Consider the following 21147-nt stretch of genomic DNA (forward strand, 5'->3'; position numbering starts at 1 on the left):
TTTATTAATTCCACCATGGCTTACTCTTTTATTTCTCAAAGATTTAGAATCTGGGGCAGGAAATGGAGATGCTGAGTATTGGCCATCCCAATACCCCAGAATCCAGAAAGTAATTTGAAAAATCCTCCTATGTGGATTCCAATACACTGCCCTGGGGCCAACTCCATAACCCCAATTGAGGATCACTTCTTTAACTGAATTCTTAAATATTCCTTAGTAGGTCTTTCCACTACTTTTAAAATCACAGTTTATTCACAGTCACCCTACTCTCTTGTTCCAAAGAATGATTTAAAAAAAAAATTTTATTATTATTTACCCCAAACATAAGGTTACTATACTCCAGTAGGATAAAATGAGAAAAGGTTCCCATTTGGAACAAGCCACATTTTCAGGTCACTTCTCTCGGATAGTTGAAAACAGAAACATGAACGTGTCTGGTATGGGCAAGTCTATAATTATAAAAATTAAAGTACTGTATGGTGAAGTCCAAAGTCAAGATAATTCAAAATAAATGAATGTTATTTTCCTATTTTAGAAAGAATTCTACGCAAATGACTTGATTTATTCATTTCACAAATACATATTGAAAACTTACGTTATGTCCTCTTAAGTTTTCTAGTATCTCAAACTCTGTATCTCAGAGCTGAACATACCAACCTTCTCCACAAACATTCTCACCCTCTCGCCTCCACTGTATCTGCTAATGGTGTTACCATGCTCTAATGATCACAGAGGTTCCAAATGATGAAATAAACATTGATCATTCTCTTGTCTTCACTTTCCATCTACACAGGGTCACTAAGCTATTTTGTTTTGTTTTGTTTTCAATTTTACTGAAGCCATATCTTTTACATCCATCTCTTCCTTTCCATTCCTATGGTCATAAGCTTGGTTACTTCATCAGCTCTTTCTTGGATAACTGCCTTTCGTTTACACTTTGCCCATCAGCCCTACACGTTATTGACAGTAGAAATAACATTTTAATTTTCATATTCTTTCTGCTGTTAACCCTGCCATTTTCTCTTTAAAAGCATCCCTGAAGTACTGCAATTTTCCTTTGTGCTATAACTCTACCCATCTCTCTCTGCTACCACACCAGAACTATGCACAGCGACTATGCCTTATCCATTCCCGCTTCCTCTACCAGATAAAAGTATCTGGCATATTGTTAGTATTCAACATATGCTTGTTGAATATAACAAATTTGAAACAAATCTCTATTTTTACTAAAACTCTGTACTTTTTCTGTGTCTTCCAATTCATCCATTTTGATAGTTTATTTTAAAACTACTATTATTCAAGACCCCAGTAGCTTAAAAAAAAAATCATTCATACTCCTCTTTTTATGTCTCTTCAATAGGTAACTTAAAAGAAGTTTCCATATTACATATTTTGGGAAAGCCCATCCAATTTAATAACACTTGCCGCCCTCAAAAAAAAACAAACCTTCAAGCTTTTAACTTTACTTAAAAAACCTTCCCTTTACTATTTATCACAATCATGATTGCAAAAAATACACAGAATGCATTTTTTTAATTACATGTGTAAAACAAAGGTACAGAAATTGGGCATAGATTTAGAAACTCAGTCTAGTTTTCTTATAGGGTGATTATATTGAAATTTGTATAACTTCTTGGCAAAATGACTCCCTGAGAGATACTGTTATGTGTAGGAATATAGAAAATTCTGAGACATTTTGAAGATTTATGAGAGCAGCAGAACAGGACATAAGAAAACAGAAAATCCAGGATGTCTGGTTGGCCTCTCTCTGGTAAAACAGAAACAAGCCTTCCCAGGAACTCTGAGGGAACTAGAAACCTTTGTGCCAGCATTGAGGTTAATGTGCTTCTTTCGGAAATATAAGGATGATTCTAAGAAGTGTTACAGAAACATATAACGTTTTGAAACATTACCTTGCTTGATGAGTCATATAAGAATTTTTCTGGAAAAGATGGATTTTCTATGACTTGAAATAGTTCTTTTGGAAATTCATCAATACAAGAAGAAGAATATAGCTGTAAGAATCTTTTAAGGAAAAAATGCATTTCTTTTTGGCGCAAAATCAATCCAGAGTTGAAAAGAGAAGTGAGAAGTGTGTCACCTGGCAAAGACATTCCAGATCCTGGCTTCAGAGATGCTTAAAGAAAAAAAAAAAAAAAAAACCAAAACACTAATATAGAGTCATGTTAGATAACAAAATGGTCTCAATATTGTTGGCCTTTACTCATTAACTTTATTCCTGTATATCCCCACCTCAGCTAGTGGCTGCCCATGACCTTCCTCCATTTTTCAAGCTTATACACTAATAGAATTGCTTCTGGCCAAGCTTAGCAATGCAAAATATTCTATCTAGCTGTCTTATTTTGGGTTTTCCCCCCCAAAAAAACTTAAAGCAAAAATGTAGGTGCAGGTAATTTATTTGAAAACCGATGTCAAGTGAGAGAACAGGAAAAGTGTGATAGAGAGAAGAAAAGAGCCAATGAGATTGAGTTATGAAAGGGCTACAGCTATGGACAAGGAGGGCTCAGTCCTGCTGAGGACCTCCTGGAAAAAACATGTAACATTGTTCCATCAATGTTACAACTATCTACCAGTTCCCTACCTCAGGTTACTGCTGAGTGTGTGGAATCCCTGGTACTTCCAGGCTGTCCTGCCTGCATGCTGGGTCGTAGTAACTTCTGAGAAAGCCCAGAGCAGAAAGCAGTAAAATGTGGGCGATTGACATGGGAAGCCCCAGCAGGTGAATCCAGAAGTGAGCTGAGTTGATAAGGGGGAGGGCATCACCAGGGCCTGCTGCGCTGGCTCATGTCCACTTCCTTGACATTGAACTCTTGGCCCCATCACAATGCACCTTCTACCCAACACCTTTCTGAGTGCTTGTCCATCCCATCGCTAACTCCCAATAACCATGCTGAGCCACCCCGTGACTCGGCCTATTTGCCCTGCTGGCTTCTCCATCACTGGGCACTGGCATGGTCAACCTGTCTTTTCCAACTGTTTGCCAATAAGCAACACTGAATCACCAATTTTATGGCCACAGATAAACACATTGTCACAAAAACATAGGAGGAACTGATTTAAAGCAGATTATACACGTTTTTCTGGATATTCTTTAGATCTTTAAATCAATGATTTAAAAGAAAAAAAAACTGAACAAAATCCAAAACTTCGTGGAGTTAAATATCCTATCTTCCCCTTTACATACTGGATACTGGAACACTCTCTCCTTAAAGCCAAAATTTCACCTTGTTCATTTTATAAGCTGTCACATTATGGTCACTCTGATTCTTAACCGTTTTGACCCCCACACCACTTTGGCAGTCTTGGGGGATGCCTCTGGATGCCTCCTTCTAAGGACGTTTTCAAATACATTGAAATACAGTTCTATCCAAAGGTCCACGTATCTCAGTTTAAGAACCCCTAAAATTTCCATCTTCTGATGAGAGTTCACTCAGAAAGAAGTCAAAAGTATTTTATAATTCTAAATAAGAAATATGACTTAAACAATAAGTTTAAACAATATATTCCTGGAAAGGAATATATTCTTTCTTAACACAGAAAAGGCCTACCTAGCAGTTTGCTCATATTATTAATTCTTTGCAGGTGAATATAATAGCGCAGCAGAAGAATCCATGTAATATCCACTTTAATTGGGGTTTCTTCCCCAGTATCTACATTCTCATATATCTCATCACTAGGGTAAGAGAATGTACAGGCAGTCTGGAAGGCAACTTGGTAGTTATCTGAAAGTAAAAAAAAAAAAAAAAAAAAAATTGGAATACAAATATGCTTTCCTTGAAAAATAACCATATGTGAAAAAAGAAAAGGAAAACTCATAAACGAAATACTGACGCTTAGGGCTGCATTCAATTAAAAAAAAATTTATATCACAAAAGACACCAAACACAAAGTTAAATGACAAACCATAGACTGAGAAAAGATACTTAGAATACACAAATTATATTTTGTCTACTATGTAATCAATAAGAAAAAGTCAGCTAGTTCAACAGAAACATGGGCAAAAAATTTCAACAGGCAACTCATACAAAAGGAAACCCAAATGGACAAAATTTTTAGCATAATTAAAAATCAGATAAATGCAATTTAAAATGAAATACCATTTCACATTCCTCAGGAATTAACAGAAACTAAAATCTCAAAATAATAAATATTGTTAATAATGTGAAGAAACCAGAATTCTCATACAGCACTTGTGAAAGCAAATTCCTGGGCAGGGTCTAATAAAATTTTAAATGCAGATACTCATATATGTGTACCAGGAGTCTTGCAGAAGGTACTCATGGCAGCATTGTTTGTATTACCAAAAAATAAGAAAAAGGAAACTTGAATAAATACAGGCATTAATTTGATGGCATTTCAAATGAATTAACTAAATCCATAAGGGAGAAACTATACTCCATGGGACAAATCAGGCCCATGCATGTTTATGTATGACCCATGAGCTAAGAATGGTCTTTATATTTTTAAGTGGTTGAAAAAATTTTAAAAATAGTATTTTGTGACATGTGAAAGTTTATGAAATTCAAATGTCAGTGTCCATAACTAAAGCCTTAATGGAATACAGCCATGTTCATTCATTTACATTTTGTCTATGGTTCCTTTCACATTAACACAGCAGAGTTGAATAGCTACAACAGAGACCACAAAGTGTAAAATATTTACTATTTGGCCCTTTATAAAAACATTTACTGACCCAGACTTTGCTCAAAAAAGATAAAGTGGAGAAAAATACCTAAAGATAATTAATATAGAGACATCAATAGCCTCCACACGAAAACAACAACCAGTAGAAATCTAATGAAAAAATTTTGCAATACCAATAAAAAGGTAAAATATCCAGAAATAAACCTGACAAGAAGTATACAAGATCTATCTAAAGAAAACATTAAAACACTCTTAAGGGACTAATATTTTTTTAAAAGGCATGAACTAAAAAATATAGGACATAAAATATTCTTGGTTAAGATGACTCAATAGAAGAAAAATGTTGTTTCTAAGATAAAATATAAAGGTAATGAAACTCCAATGAAATTATGAGAGAGCTTTTTTAACTAGACAAGCTGCTTCCAAAGTAAAAATAAAAAGCCATAAAAGACAAGAAAAACAATTATGAAAAGAAAGAGTAATGAGTGGGGATTTACTTTAATAGATATTAAATATATTATAAGGCTACAATAATTAAAACTGTGTGGTACTGAAACCTGAATAGACAGATCAATAGGAAATGAGTAAAAAGTACAGAAATAGGGTGGTCATCTGGAAAAACTAAAATTGTATCCATTTGTTATTTTTTATATATTCCAAATAGGTTTCCATAAATTAGTAAAAGGGTCCATGGGAGAACTAATTCATAGTCACAGAATAGGGACAAAACCTTTCTAACTATGACATAAATGCAAAACTTATCAAAGAAAAGTTTAATAACGTATACCATTTAGAAATAAAAAGTTTCTTCATGGGACAGAACCACCATAAAGAAGGCTAAATAATAACTGATAATTGAAAAAATATATTTGCAAATAGTATCACAGTTAAAGGGTTGATTTCTATAATTAAGAGCTTCTACAAATGTTTAAAGAAAAGGCAACGGAAAAAAACCAACCCCCCCCCCCCAAAAAAAGGGCTTCCCTGGTGGCCCGATGGTTGAGAGTCTGCCTGCTGATGCAGGGGACACGGGTTCATGCCCCAGTCCAGGAAGATTCCACATTCCGCAGAGCGGCTGGGCCCATGAGCCATGGCCGCTGAGCCTGTGTGTCCGGAGCCTGTGTGTCCGGAGCCTGTGCTCCGCAACAGAAGAGGCCACAACAGTGAGAGACCCATGTACCGCAAAAAAAAAAAAAAAAGAGCAAATCATATGCAGAGAGTTCACACAAAAGATGCTTAAGTTTAGTCCTAGTAAGAGATGTGTAAATTTTTTTTTACGTCTTTATTGGACTATAATTGCTTTACAATGGTGTGTTAGTTTCTGCTTTATAACAAAGTGAATCAGTTATACATATAAATATGTTCCCATATCTCTTCCCTCTTGCGTCTCCCTCCCTCCCACCCTCCCTATCCCACCCCTCTAGGAGGTCACAAAGCACTGAGCTGATCTCCCTGTGCTATGCGGCTGCTTCCCACTGTCTATCTACCTTACGTATGGTAGTGTATATATGTCCATTCCACTCTCTCGCTTTGTCACAGCTTACCCTTCCCCCTCCCCATATCCTCAAGTCCATTCTCTAGTAGGTCTGTGTCTTTAGTCCTGTCTTACCCCTAGGTTCTTCATGACATTTTTTTCCTTAAATTCCATATATATGTGTTAGCATACGGTATTTGTCTTTCTTTCTGACTTACTTCACTCTGTATGACAGACTTTAGGTCTATCCACCACATTACAAATAGCTCAATTTCGTTTCTTTTTATGGCTGAGTAATATTCCATTGTATATATGTGCCACATCTTCTTTATCTATTCATCCGATGATGGACGCTTAGGTTGTTTCTGTCTCCGGGCTATTGTAAATAGAGTTGCAATGAACATTTTGGTACATGATTCTTTTTGAATTATGGTTTTCTCAGGGTATATGCCCAGTAGTGGGATTGCTGGGTCATATGGTAGTTCTATTTGTAGTTTTTTAAGGAACCTCCATACTGTTCTCCATAGTGGCTGTACCAATTCACATTCCCACCAGCAGTGCAAGAGTATTCCCTTTACTCTACACCCTCTCCAGCATTTATAGTTTCTAGATTTTTTGATGATGGCCATTCTCACTGGTGTGAGATGATATCTCATTGTAGTTTTGACTTGCGTTTCCCTAATGATCAATGATGTTGAGCATTCTTTCATGTGTTTTTTGGCAGTCTGTATATCTTCTTTGGAGAAATGCCTACTTAGGTCTTCTGCCTATTTTTGGATTGGTTTGTTTGTTTTTTTGTTATTGAGCTGCATGGGCTGCTTGTATATTCTGGAGATGAATCCTTTGTCAGTTGCTTCATTGGCAAATGTTTTCTCCCATTCGGAAGGTTATCTTTTCACCTTGTTTATGGTTTCCTTTGATGTGCAAAAGCTTTTAAGTTTCATTAGGTCCCATTTGTTTATTACTGTTTTTATTTCCATTTCTCTAGGAGGTGGGTCAAAAAGGATCTTGCTGTGATGTATGTCATAGAGTGTTCTGCCTATGTTTTCCTCTAAGAGTTTTATAGTGTCTGGCCTTACATTTAGGTCTTTAATCCATTTTGAGTTTATTTTTGTGTATGGAGTTAGGGAGTGTTCTAATTTCATTCTTTTACATGTAGCTGTCCAGTTTTCCCAGCACCACTTATTGAAGAGGCTGTCCTTTCTCCACTGTACATTCCTGCCTCCTTTATCAAAGATAAGGTGACCATATGTGTGTGCGTTTATCTCTGGGCTTTCTATCCTGTTCCATTGATCTATATTTCTGTTTTCGTGCCACTACCATACTGCCTTCATTACTGTAGCTTCGTAGTATAGTCTGAAGTCCGGGAGCCTAATTCCTCCAGCTCCGTTTTTTGTTCTCAAGTTTGCTTTGGCTATTAGGGGTCTTTTGTGTTTCCATACAAATTGTGAAAAAATTTTTTCAGTTCTGTGAAAAATGCCAATGGTAGTTTGATAGGGATTGCATTGAATCTCTAGGTTACTTTGAGTAGTAGAGTCATTTTCACAATGTTGATTCTTCCAATCCAAGAACATGGTATATGGCTCTATCTATTTGTATCATCTTTAATTTCTTTCAACAGTGTCTTAAAAATTTCTGCATACAGGTCTTTTGTCTCCTTAGGTAGGTTTATTCCTAGATATTATATTCTTTTTGTTGCAATGGTAAATGGGAGAGTTTTCTTGATTTCACTTTCAGATTTTTCATCTTTAGTGTATAGGAATGCCAGAGATTTCTGCACATTAATTTTCTATCCTGCTATTTTACCAAATTCATTGATAAGCCCTAGTAGTTTTCTGGTAGCATCTTTAGGATTCTCTATGTATAGTATCATGTCATCTGCAAACAGTGACAGCTTTACTTCTTCTTTTCCGATTTGGATTCCTTTTATTTCCTTTTCTTCTCTGATTGCTGTGGTTAAAACTTCCAAAACTATGTTGAATAAGAGTGGTGAGAGTGGGCAACTTTGTCTTGTTCCTGATCTTAAAGGAAATGCTTTCAGTTTTTCACCATTGAGGACAATGTTGGCTGTGGGTTTGTCATATATGGCCTTTATTATGGTGAGGAAAGTTCCCTCTATGCCTACTTTCTGCAGGGTTTTTATCATAAATGGGTGTTGAATTTTGTCAAAAGCTTTCTCTGCATCTATTGAGATGATCATATGGTTTTTCTCCTTCAATTTGTTAATATGGTGTATCACGTTGATTGATTTGTGAATATTGAAGAATCCTTGCATTCCTGGAATAAATCCCACTTGACCATGGTGTATGATCCTTTTAATGTGCTGTTGGATTCTGTTTGCTAGTATTTTGTTGAGGATTTTTGCATCTATGTTCATCAGTGATATTAGCCTGTAGTTTTCTTTCTTTGTGATATCCTTGCCTGGTTTTGGTATCAAGGTGATGGTGGCCTCATAGAATGAATTTGGGAGTGTTCCTCCCTCTGCTATATTTTGGAAGAGTTTGAGAAGGATAGGTGTTACCTCTTCTCCAAATGTTTGATAGAGTTCGCCTGTGAAGCCATCTGGTCCTGGGCTTTTGTTTGTTGGAAGATTTTTAATCACAGTTTCAATTTCAGTGCTTGTGATTGGCCTGTTCATATTTTCTATTTCTTCCTGATTCAGTCTTGGCAGTTGTGCATTTCTAAGAATTTGTCCGTTTTTTCCAGGTTGTACATTTCATTGGCATAGAGTTGCTTGTAGTAATCTCTCATGATGTTTTGTATTTCTGCAGTGTCAGTTGTTACTTCTTTTTCATTTCTAATTCTATTGATTTGAGTCTTCTCCCTTTTTTTCATGATGAGTCTGGCTAATTGTTTATCAATTTTTTTTATCTTCTCAAAGAACCAGCTTTTAGTTTTATTGATCTTTGCTATTGTTTCCTTCATTTCTTTTTCATTTATTTCTGATCTGATTTTTATGATTTCTTTCCTTCTGCTAACTTTGGGGGTTTTTTGTTCTACTTTCTCTAATTGCTTTAGGTGCAAGGTTAGGTTGTTTATTCGAGATGTTTCCTGTTTCTTAAGGTAGGACAGTATTGCTATAAACTTCCCTCTTAGAACTGGTTTTGCTGCATCCTATAGGTTTTGGGTCATCGTGTCTCCATTGCTATTTGTTTCTAGGTATTTTTTGATTTCCTCTTTGATTTCTTGAGTGATCACTTCATTATTAAGTAGTGTTTTGTTTAGCCTCCGTTTGTTTGTATTTTTTACAGATCTTTTCCTGTAATTGATATCTAGTCTCATAGCATTGTGGTCAGAAAAGATACTTGATACAATTTCAATTTTCTTAAATTTACCAAGCCTTGATTTGTGACCCAAGATATGATCAATCCTGGAGAATGTTCCACGAGCACTTGAGAAAAATGTGTATTCTGTTGTTTTTGGATGGAATGTCCTATAAATATTAATTAAGTCCATCTTGTTTAATGTATCATTTAAAGCTTGTGTTTCCTTATTTTCATTTTGGATGATCTGTCCATTGGTGAAAGTGGGGTGTTAAAGTCCCCTACTATGAATGTGTTACTGTCGATTTCCCCTTTTATTGCTGTTAGTATTTGCCTTATGTACTGAGGTGCTCCTATGTTGGGTGCATAAATATTTACAATTGTTATATCTTCTTCTTGGATCGATCCCTTGATCATTATGTAGTGTCCTTCTTTGTCTCTTCTAATAGTCTTTATTTTAAAATCTATTTGGTCTGATATGAAAATTGCTACTCCAGCTTTCTTTTGGTTTCCATTTGCATGCAATATCTTTTTCCATCCCCTTACTTTCAGTCTGTATGTGTCTCTAGGTCTGAAGCGGGTCTCTTGTAGACAGCATATATATGGGTCCTGTTTTTGTATCCATTCAGCCAATCTGTGTCTTTTGGTGGGAGCATTTAGTCCATTTACATTTAAGGTAATTATCGATATGTATGTTCCTATTCCCATTTTCTTAATTGCTTTGGGTTCGTTATTGTAGGTCTTTTCCTTCTCTTGTGTTTCTTGCCTAGAGAAGTTCCTTTAGCATTTGTTGTAAAGCTGGTTTGTTGGTGCTGAACTCTCTCAGCTTTTGCTTGTCTGTAAAGGTTTTAATTTCTCCATCAAATCTGAATGAGATCCTTGCTGGGTAGAGTAATCTTGGTTGCAGGTTTTTCTCCTTCATCACTTTAAATACGTCCTGCCAGTCCCTTCTGGCTTGCAGAGTTTCTGCTGAAAGATCAGCTGTTAACCTTATGGGGATTCCCTTGTGTGTAATTTGTTGTTTTTCCCTTGCTGCTTTTAATATGTTTTCTTTGTATTTAATTTTTGATAGTTTGATTAATATGTGTCTTGGCGTATTTCTCCTTGGATTTATCCTGTATGGGACTCTCTGTGCTTCCTGGACTTGATTAACTATTTCCTTTGCCATATTAGGGAAGTTTTCAACTATAATCTCTTCAAATATTTTCTCAGTCCCTTTCTTTTTCTCTTCTTCTTGAACCCCTATAATTCAAATGTTGGTGCGTTTAATGTTGTCCCAGAGGTCTCTGAGACTGTCCTCAGTTCTTTTCATTCTTGTTTCTTTATTCTGCTCTGAAGTAGTTATTTCCACTATTTTATCTTCCAGGTTTCTTATCCCTTCTTCTGCCTCAGTTATTCTTCTATTGATCCCATCTAGAGTATTTTTAATTTCACTTATTGTGTTGTTAATCATTGCTTGTTTCATCTTTAGTTCTTCTAGGTCCTTGTTAAATGTTTCTTGCATTTTGTCTATTCTATTTCCAAGATTTTGGATCATCTTTACTATCATTATTCTGAATTCTTTTTCACATAGACTGCCTATTTCCTCTTCATTTGTTAGGTCTGGTGGGTTTTTATCTTGCTCCTTCATCTGCTGTGTGTTTTTCTGTCTTCTCATTTTGCTTATCTTACTGTGTTTTGGGTCTCCTTTTTGTAGGCTGCAGGTTCGTAGTTCCCGTTGTTTTTGGTGTCTGTCCCCAGTGGCTAAAGTTGGTTCAGTGGGTTGTGTAGGCTTCCTGGTGGAGGGGACTAGTGCCTGTGTTCTGGTGGATGAGGCTGGATCTTGTCTTTCTGGTGGGCAGGTCCACGTCTGGTGGTTGTTTTGGGGTGTCTGTGGACTTATTATGATTTTAGGCAGCCTCTCTGCTAATGGGTGGGGTTGTGTCCCTGTCTTGCTAGTTGTTTGGCATAGGGTGTCCAGCACTGTAGCTTGCTGGTCGTTGAGTGAAGCTGGGTGCTGGTGTTGAGATGGAGATTTCTGGGAGATTTTCGCCATTTGATATTATGTGGAGCTGGGAGGTCTCTGGTGGACCAGTGTCCTGAAGTTGGCTCTCCCACCTCAGTGGCACAGCACTGACTCCTGGCTGCATCACCAAGAGCCTTTCATCCACACGGCTCAGAATAAAAGGGAGAGAAAGGAAAGAAAGGAAAGAAAGGAAAGAAAGAAAGAAAGAAAGAAAGAAAGAAAGAAAGAAAGAAAGAAAGAAAGAAAGAAAGAGAGAAAGAAAAAAAGAAAGAAAGAAAGAAAGAAAGAAAGAAAGAATAAAGTTATTAAAATTAAAAATATTAATAAAAAAAACGGATGGATAGAACCCTAGGACAAATGGTTGAAGCAAAGCTATACAGACAAAATCTCACACAGAAGCATACACATACACACTCACAAAAAGAGAAAAAGGGGAAAAAAATCATAAATCTTGCTCTCAAATTCCACCTCCTCAATTTGAGATGATTTGTTGTCTATTCATGTGTTCCACAGATACAGGGTACATCAAGTTGATTGTGGACCTTTAATCCACTGCTTCTGAAGCTGCTGGGTGAGATTTCCCTTTCTCTTTTTTGTTCTCACAGCTCCTGGGAGCTCAGTTTTTGATTTGGCCCCGCCTCGGCGTGTAGGTCGCAGGAGGGCGTCTGTTCTTCGGTCAGACAGGACGGGGTTAAAGGAACAGGTGCTTCGTGGACTCTGGCTTACTCAGGCCGGGGGGAGGGAGGGGTACGGAGTGTGGGGCGAGCCTGCAGCGGCAGAGACCAGCGTGACTTTGCACCAGCCTGAGGCGCGCCGTGCGTTCTCCTGGGAAAGTTGTCACTGGATCCCGGGACCCTGGCAGTGGCGGGCTGCACAGGCTCCCCGGAAGGGGGGTGTGGATAGTGACATGTGCTCGCACACAGGCTTCTTGGTGGAGGCAGTAGCGGCCTTAGCGTCTCATGCCCGTCTCTGGGGTCCGCACTTTTAGCCGCGGCTCACGCCCGTCTCTGGAGCTCCTTTCAGCAGCGCTCTTAATCCCCTCACCTCGCACACCAGGAAACAAAGAGGGAAGAAAAAGTCTCTTGCCTCTTCGGCAGGTCCAGACTTTTCCCTAGACTCCTTCCTGGTTAGCCGTGGTGCACTAGCCCCCTTCAGGCTGTGTTCACGCTGCCAACCCCAGTCCTCTCCCTGCGCTCCGACCGAAGCTGGAGCCTCAGCTCCCAGCCCCGCCCGCCCCAGCGGGGGAGCAGACAAGCCTCTCGGGCCGGTGAGTGCCGGTCAGCACCCATCCTCTGTGTGGGAATCTCTCTGCTTTGCCCACCGCACCCCTGTTGCTGTGCTCTCCTCCGCAGCTCCAGCTCCAAAGCTTTCCCCCTCCGCCACCCACAGTCTCAGCCCGTGAAGGGGCTTCCTAGTGTGTGGAAACCTTTCCTCCTTCACAGCTCCCTCCCACTGGTGCAGGTCCCATCCCCATCCTTTTGTCTCTGTTTATTCTTATTTTTTTTGCCCTACCCAGGTACGTGGGGACTTTCTTGCCTTTTGGGAGGTCTGAGGTCTTCTGCCAGTGTTCAGTAGGTGTTCTGTAGGACTTGTTCCACGTGTAGATGTATTTCTGGTGTATCTGCAGGGAGGAAGGTGATCTCCGTGTGTTACTCTTCCGCCATCTTCCCCTCGTCCAGATGTGTAAATTAAAATTAAATCTTCCCTTCCTACTATATTGACAAAGGTTTAAAATTTTTTATAATATACCTGTATCAACAAAGGTATGGGGAAAAATGACCTTTTATTAATTACTGGCAGGAAAACAAATTGGCATAACCTTTATGGAAGGTGTTTTGCAAACCTTATCAAAATTACAAATGATTCTACCCTTTGATCCAGAAATTTTCCTTATGGGAATTGACCCAATCAATATACTAGCTTATGAACAAAATTTTATACATATATAATTATACATATACTATATATATAAATCATATACATATGACATTTATAAATGTACATATATATCATATATGTGCAAAACTTTGTACATAGATTAGTATATCTATTGGATCAATAGATATATATGTGAGATATATATATATATATATATATATCTCACATATATATCTAAAGCAAATTTGTATGTAATAGCAAAAGGGTAGAAACAACCTAAATATCTATCAAAGGAAGACTAATTATGGTGCATCTTTATAAAGATTATGCAACAATAAAAAGAAGCTACGTATTGATTTGAAAAGAACTGCCAACAGATACACTTACATTAGGTTGAAGAAAAGCAATGAGGAAGGAGCATAAAATTATGCATACTAATGGCTATACTGTTATTTGTTTTTTGTTGTTGTTTGTTTTTTTGCAGTACACCAGCCTCTCACTGTTGTGGCCTCTCCTGCTGCGGAGCACAGGCTCCGGATGCGCAGGCTCAGCAGCCATAGCTCACGGGCCCAGCCACTCCGCGGCACGTGGGATCTTCCCAGACCAGGGCACGAACCCGTGTCCCCTGCATCGGCAGGCGGACTCTCAACCACTGTGCCACCAGGGAAGCCCTATTATTTGTGTTTTTAAGGGAAAAATATATCAGTGTATTAGTGTGCACCATATTGGTTCACTCAACATTTTTCCTAATCTCTGAACGTGCTTACCTATATTGAAGAAGTTGCAGAGATAAAAATCCCATTTCTGAGGTTTCCTTGCAGCTAGGGCCCTGGATGAGATTTAGGTATCACCAATTCAGTGCATTCACGAAAGACCTGAAGTTGGCACTGTGCTAAGTGGTGCGGAAGACAAGAGTCAAAGCATCTTTTGCTTGTGTGGATTCTGGCAGAGGTGGTGTGGTTGGTGAGGCTGCAGCTAGAGCAGAGTCTTCCTATTTTGCAGGCAGATTTCTGATTCTACAGCTTCCCTTATGCTATGGTCTGAACGTTTGTGTTCCCACCCTCCTGAAATTCGTATGTTGAAATCCTAACCCCCCAAAGTGATGGTATTAGTGCCTTTATAAAAGAGGCTCCAGAGAGCCCTAGCCCTTTCCACCATGTGAGAACAAAGCAAGAAGGCACCATCTATGCACCAGAAAGCGGGCCCTCACCAGACACTGAATCTGCTGGTGCCCTGATACTGGACTTCTAACCTCCAAACCTGTAAGAAATACATTTCTGTTGTTTATATATAAGCTACCCAGTCTGTGGTATTTTCTTATAGCAGCACGAACAGACTAAGACACTTTATAAAACAAAAGAAAACAAAAACCTGCATTGCCTTGGTGATCCAGTTATGTATGGCTTAGTCATTTCTGGAGGCTCAGCCTGGAATTTGTTTCTTTAGCCCTCACAGGGATTCTGAAAGTCCTTTAATAAACCTCCTCCTGCTTAAATGAATCGGAGTGGATTCTGTCCTCTGTAACAGAACCTTGACAGTCTGTATAAGCATGTGATATCTCTGGTAGAGAACACAGGAAACCAATTGTGGTAGGCAGAATAATGGTTCCCTAAAGATTTCCATGCCCTAATCCCCAGAACCTGTGAATATGTTAGGTTACAGGGCAAAGGAGAATTAAGGTTGCAGATGGAATTAAGGTTGCCTGTCAGCTGACCTTGAAATGGGGAGATTATCCTATGTTATCCATGTGGGCTTAGTGTAATCATAGGGGTCTTTATATGTAGAAAAGGGAAACAGAAGACTGAGTGTATCAGAGTCAGAGAGACTGAAGATGCTACTCTGATGGCTTGGAAGCTACAGGAAGGGGCCACAAGCCAAGAAACTCAGGTGGTCTCTAGAAGCTGAAAAAGCTTAGGAAACATTCTCCCCCAATGCCTCCAGAGGAATGTAGCCCTGCTGACACCTTAATTTTAGCCCAGTAAGGCCTATTTTGGACTTCAGAACTCCAGAACTGTAAGATAATATATTGTGTTGCTTTAAGCCACTAAATTTATGGTTGTTACAGCAGGAATAGGACCTTAATATTCTGACAACACTGACTGCCTCTGGGGAGGAGAACTGAGGCACCTGCAGAGAAGATGGAAGGGAGACATTCTCTCCATACCCTTATATGACTTTTGAGTTGTGATTCTTGAAAATAAATTACCTATGCAAAAAATTGAACTAAATTAAAAGAAAAAAAGAACCTCGATACATATTTGGCCAATGTCATTTGGTCTTTCTTTTTTTAAGATTTATTTATTTTTGGCTGTGTCGGGTCTTAGTTGCGGCATGCAGGATGTATGTTGAGGCATGTGGGTGGGATCTTTCGTTGCGGCACGCGGGCTTCTCTCTAGTTACGGCATGTGGGTCGTCTCTCTCTAGTTGTGCGAGTTCCAGAGCATGTGGGCTCTGTAGTTTGCGGCATGCAGGCTCCCTAGTTGAAGCGCACGAGCTCAGTAGTTGTGGTGTACGGGCTTAGGTGCCCCGCGGCATGTGGGATCTTAGTTCCCTGACCAGGGATCAAACCAGCGTCCCCTGCATTGGAAGGTGGATTCTTTACTAATGGACCACCAGGGAAGTCCCTGTCATTTGGTCTTTAACATCACAGAGAAAAATTAAGGCCAGTTCAATTTCTGTTCCTTTGTAGAAGGTCTTTTTCTGACTGTTTACAATTTTTTTCTTCCTCTTTATAATCCAAAAATGATGCCAAAATTTGTCCAGGTGTCATCTGTGCTGTCTTTAAATTTATCTTCAGAAGAATTTCTTGGAGGGAGAGTCCCTTATACCCTGCATTGAAGAGTATCCCTTTGCAACAGTTTCCACTATCCCCAGCCAGATCTGCATGCTTTCACTGGTTCTGGGCCAGTATTTATGCTTATTTCCCTGCATCATTCAGGAGGTGTGAATTCCAACCTCACAGTCTTAGGTGGTTTCTGACTTCTCCCCTGTGGTTGCTTTTTGGCCCTCACTGGGCACTTGGCATGTTGCTCTGCAGCTACGCAGGCCAGTGGGCAGCGTACTTCTAGTCCTCAATTTGTGGACAAGCCCTCTCTGATTGCCAATGTTATGCAGTTAGCTAGGCTCTGACTTCCCCTACCTGCGGGGCCCTCTTTCCAGACCCCTTCTTTCACCAGGCATTCAAGCCCGAGCCCTGGCTGTTCCTGCTCCAGTGACTGCTCAGCTGCAGCTCTTGCTTAAAATTTCTCATTTTACTTTGGTGACTTGGGATCTCCCTTTCCTGATTTCATGCTCAGCTATAAATTAAAACAATTTTGGTTCTATTTTATCCAGCCTTGTAATAGGTTTGTATTGGGGAGGGCAGAAGTATCTTTCATGCCAGCTCAGGCCAACAGGTTGACCAGAAGTATCGATTCTGCATTTTGATTTCCTGGTAAAACTTATTTATCACACCCAAAACAACGATCCAGGGCACTGCCTTTAGAATTGAATAGATGAGGGTCTATATTAGCCGTGAACCATCACCCGGAGTTCAATACCTCTCCCAGCACCTTGCCTTATTTAATAAATGTGCATAGTGACACTCTCACAGGACTTTCCTAAAGGATAAATGAAATCACACAAGAAAGCACCAGCACACAGCATCAGGAGTGACTGTTTAGGCTCTGCTAAGAGTTTCAAACCATCTTGTTAAGATTTCCTTTGGTTCCTTCAAGGGTCAATCTTCCTCTGAGTCTTCAGGATAGCATCCCATTGCGTTCATGTGGCAATATTTTCTCACATGTGCCATCTGTTGTTTCTTATTTTCTCACTGTTGACTCTGTCTAGAATAGGGTCTCTTCATGCCTTGTGTCTGACAGTAGAGAGTGGAGAACGTATGCTCTGCCCTTGGTCATGGTACCGTCCTTTCTCAGATTTACATGATCCAAGGGCAGAGCTCTGAGTGGAACATCTAGACTCTTGCAGACATCGGCCCAGGACAGCTCTGCTTCGCTGAGGATGGTTCTCATCATACCCCCATTGTATGAACTGCTGACACTCTGGATTGATACAGCACATATACACACACATGCTCATACACACACACACACAAAATCACTGTTGTAAGCATGAATGATTTATCTCCATTCTCACCTGTACATGGTTTAATTATTCAGGATTTGAGGATATAATGTGTCTCCCTAGTTCCCCACCACTATGGGAAATTGTGTCTCAGAGGAATAGAAAAAGCCAAGAGAGCAGTAGAGGAATGACATCCCAGTTTTTAGTTGGCATTGACCCATGTCTCTGAGCCAGGGGCAAGGCAGTATGGGAAAGACAAATCATATTTTTTTCAGGATGGACGGTTTTCTCTGTTTCAAGAGGCAAAGCATGTACTCGTTGATTCTCGGTCAGTTGATTCTCAGTTCTGCTCCATAGATCTCTATGTTCTGACAGTACGTTCATCAACATTGATTTTTGGCATGACACATATTTATATTTTTCCATATATCAAGTGTATGTAGTTGTGAGAGGCTGCATCCGGAACCACTAATCCTAAATGTTGCTTTTAATTCAAAGTGTATTATAGAATTTAATAATTTTTAATCCTAGCTGAATTTTTTATTAAGCCCATAGGAAAATCAAGACAAAAAGATGGTGTATATTTGAATATAACTGGGCCCAAAGTAGACATGGAGTAAATGGTTTTTTGCATTCAATCTAAATATGGTCCCAGCATCATTTCAGGGTCTCTATTCCTACAAGACAATGTAAAAGAAACCTCAATAAATTGGACCAGCTACAACACTCAATTCTCTTATTGTTCTATAGACATCATACAATTGCTTTCTGGTTCTGGCAAGATGATCTATATTCCATCCTCCACACGTGACTGGTCTATTTTGTCACCATGCTTCTCTGATTGTCAACTGCTCTGCTGAGAAGATGAGCTCCCCCTCCTATCTGGTATCCATGCCTCCAATTCATTTGTATCTGCCCCACATGTACTTCTTCCAGAAAAAAAAGTTCCTCATAAACTCATATGCCCACCCCACCCGTGTCCAGCTTTAGATTAAAATACATTAATCTGCCTCCACTAATTAATATGGTCCTCTTAAAAGCTGCATTTATATAATTTCAAAGTAGATGTCTGTTCTGATGGCCAAAAACTGGAAGCTCGTGGAAGGCAAGACCCACTCCTTGGTGTGTTCTGTGACTCCTCCCTCCCTCTGGACGGAAATATCTGGTACAGGGCTCTGCACACAAAAACAATGAATATCATTTACCACATCGTGTACAGGTCAATGCTAGTGAAGGTAAATCACTGAGGGGGTTTTCTCCTGCATGCTAATATATGCTAATGCAAGGAAAATCAAACAATTTAAAATTGTTATTGTTGCCCTTTAGCGATTCATTATAATATGAACCTCACTGCCATCTGGGTATTTGCAGCAATCAGTTGGGGATTCAATATTTCCTTCCAACCCAAATACTGAAGTGAGGGAAATCATAACATGAATTAATGATCAGCCTGCTAGGAAAATACTGGAGGGCAAAATTATTATTCTTAAGGCAAAATACAAAATGAATTGGACTTTAAAATTTGGTCATTTCAAATTACTATCTTGATACAACAGTAAAGGAGTGCTAATGGTACAAAATGAAAACTGAAAATTGGAAGATGCTAGGAAAACCACTGAAATAGAAAAGTAAAGCATAACTTCTAGTAATAAGCAGAGCTGAGATGGAGACTACCTGCCCATCTGGATCAACTAAGATCATCTGGTTAGGGGATGCCATTGCCCACGGGTGACATTACTAACTGATCACCGCAGCACCTTTTCCAGTGTTTCCATACAGAAGTTCAGAATTCTTCTCAGGTGGCTACCAGCCATAGATTGAACGTGTCATAAGTGACAGTCTGGATTACCACTCCACAAACATTCACACCCCTCTTCCTTCCTCTACAGGCAGAGTCTAATTCCCTGCCTCACTGGTATTGGACTTGGCCATATGACTTGCTATGCCTAATGGGATTTAATGAGGCCTTTCTTAGGCCTCAAGTGTGCTTCTGTGCTTGGTCTTGGTCTTGTGCTCTGGTTTATACCCTGAGAACAGCAGGCCCCAGGTAGCCACAGCCTCTTTAGCCTGGGTCTCATAACAAATGTACACAGAGGACACCTGAACTCAGCCTGCAGCCTGAAGCAGAACACATGAGACAAGTAAGAGAATGAAGTCATGTTGTTCTAGCCACTGAGTTTTAGGGTCGTTCGGTACACAGTATAATTTTGCCAGTAACTGATTAATACAGCATTTTAGGTGAAACTTATTTGTTATCCCTGGCCTAAAAACTGGTAAAACAAGAAAATGTCTAGGATAAAGTAGACAGATGTTTCAGAGGTAATACGGGGCCATTATGAAAAAGAAATAGCCATGTTGGAAGCCATGTTCAGCCACGTTGAATCACAGTCTTAAGGTTTTCAGATTTTAGTCTTATCCATAAATAAATCTAATTCACACAGCCTTCAGATTAGGACAAATGAGGCTGAGAGAAATGAAATGGTTTGACAGGATCGAGGTATAAGTTGAACCCTCTTCATTATTACTATTGCATTCTCTTTGTAGCAAAACAATAATGTGTGCTTCTAAGAGGACTGCCTTCCTGGCATTCTGAACCAGGGAGAACTGAGTTGACGAGCAGTGTCAAGAGAAAAAAGCGGCGACCAGCCCCTGCTGCCAGACTGCCCTGCTTTGTCCCCTGGGAGCCTATCTATGGGGACTCTAAGGAAGGCCATGCACCCAGTCTGAGATCCAGGCCACGGTCCGGAAATCTGATGAAGCAAAATCCTACTAGGCATGAAGGCAATAAAAATAAGGAAACAATACCTTGGCATAAAAATCCACCTGATGGTTTAACCTCAGGGCAAACCATTTTCAGGTTGGAAAATAGTCTGGGCCACCTATTCTTCAGGAGAGAGTCATGAAGGAGATGATTTCAGACACAACTCTTCAGCTAAGGCTGACTTAACCTCAACCAGCAGAGTAAGCTACTGCGTATAGGTGTGATTTCAGAGGCTTTAGGAAGACTGTTCCCACCCCCATCAGGTTAAAGTTAACACTTTCATTCCCTTTGGCTCAATGCTCACCTAATGCCAAGCAAAATTAGACACTGTTATTCCTAAAATATCCTTCTGGAAGTAAGATTCCAGTACGTGGCTCCTTAGAACCTACCTAAGTGTTTAGCACACAAGAAGCACTCAATAAATATTTCTTGAATAATGAAAGGGCAAACGCGTAAGTGATTGTTCAATATCTATGTTACTGCTGACCTGACTTGGAGGTTTACATTATAGTTTACTATCCAACAAAGGCGTCATAAGTAAGAAAAAACATAGCAGTAAGGTAAAGTTTAAATTCCACTAACCTCTCATTCATTCATTTAACAAATATTAATATCAAATGCCGGCTATGTGTAAGCAATGTGTGATTTTCTGTAGACAGAGCAGCAAATCAAATAGCTAAAGCCCCTGCTCTCAGGAAGCTGACAATAGTTTAATAAGAGAAATAGTTTAAACATGCACAGGCACACACACACACACACACACACAAATATAAAAGAACTAATAAAAAGGACAGGGAGCCATATGAGAGTGTAAGAGTGAGTACACATTTCAGAGGATCAGAGAAGGTCCCTCAAATAAATAATCCCAAAAGGTCTCATTTGAAATGTGTGAACTGGAAAATAAACAGACATCAGGAAATACCATTTTTTCACAGAGCCCTACATCTGAAATGCAGCAGCAGATGGAGTATCATGTATGTATGTACAGTGAGCTGAGGCCCCTATATTTTAGCAGCTAGATCCTAAGAACCCATCCTCT

At 39.4% G+C, this 21147-nt stretch overlaps 1 protein-coding gene across 1 annotated transcript in view; it reads right to left on the reverse strand.

Annotated features, from left to right (window-relative positions):
- The window catches only part of CFAP54 (cilia and flagella associated protein 54), a gene marked incomplete at its 5' end in the record, with an annotated part of 297105 nt that overhangs the window by 48832 nt on the left and 227126 nt on the right, over nucleotides 1-21147 (reverse strand). The window contains 2 exon segments of the mRNA XM_079935999.1: nucleotides 1914-2137; nucleotides 3570-3743. Of these exon segments, the coding sequence (XP_079792125.1) occupies nucleotides 1914-2137; nucleotides 3570-3743 (398 nt within the window).

This window comes from Stenella coeruleoalba (genome assembly GCF_951394435.1).
Source record: "Stenella coeruleoalba genome assembly, chromosome: 11".
NCBI lineage: Eukaryota > Metazoa > Chordata > Mammalia > Artiodactyla > Delphinidae > Stenella > Stenella coeruleoalba.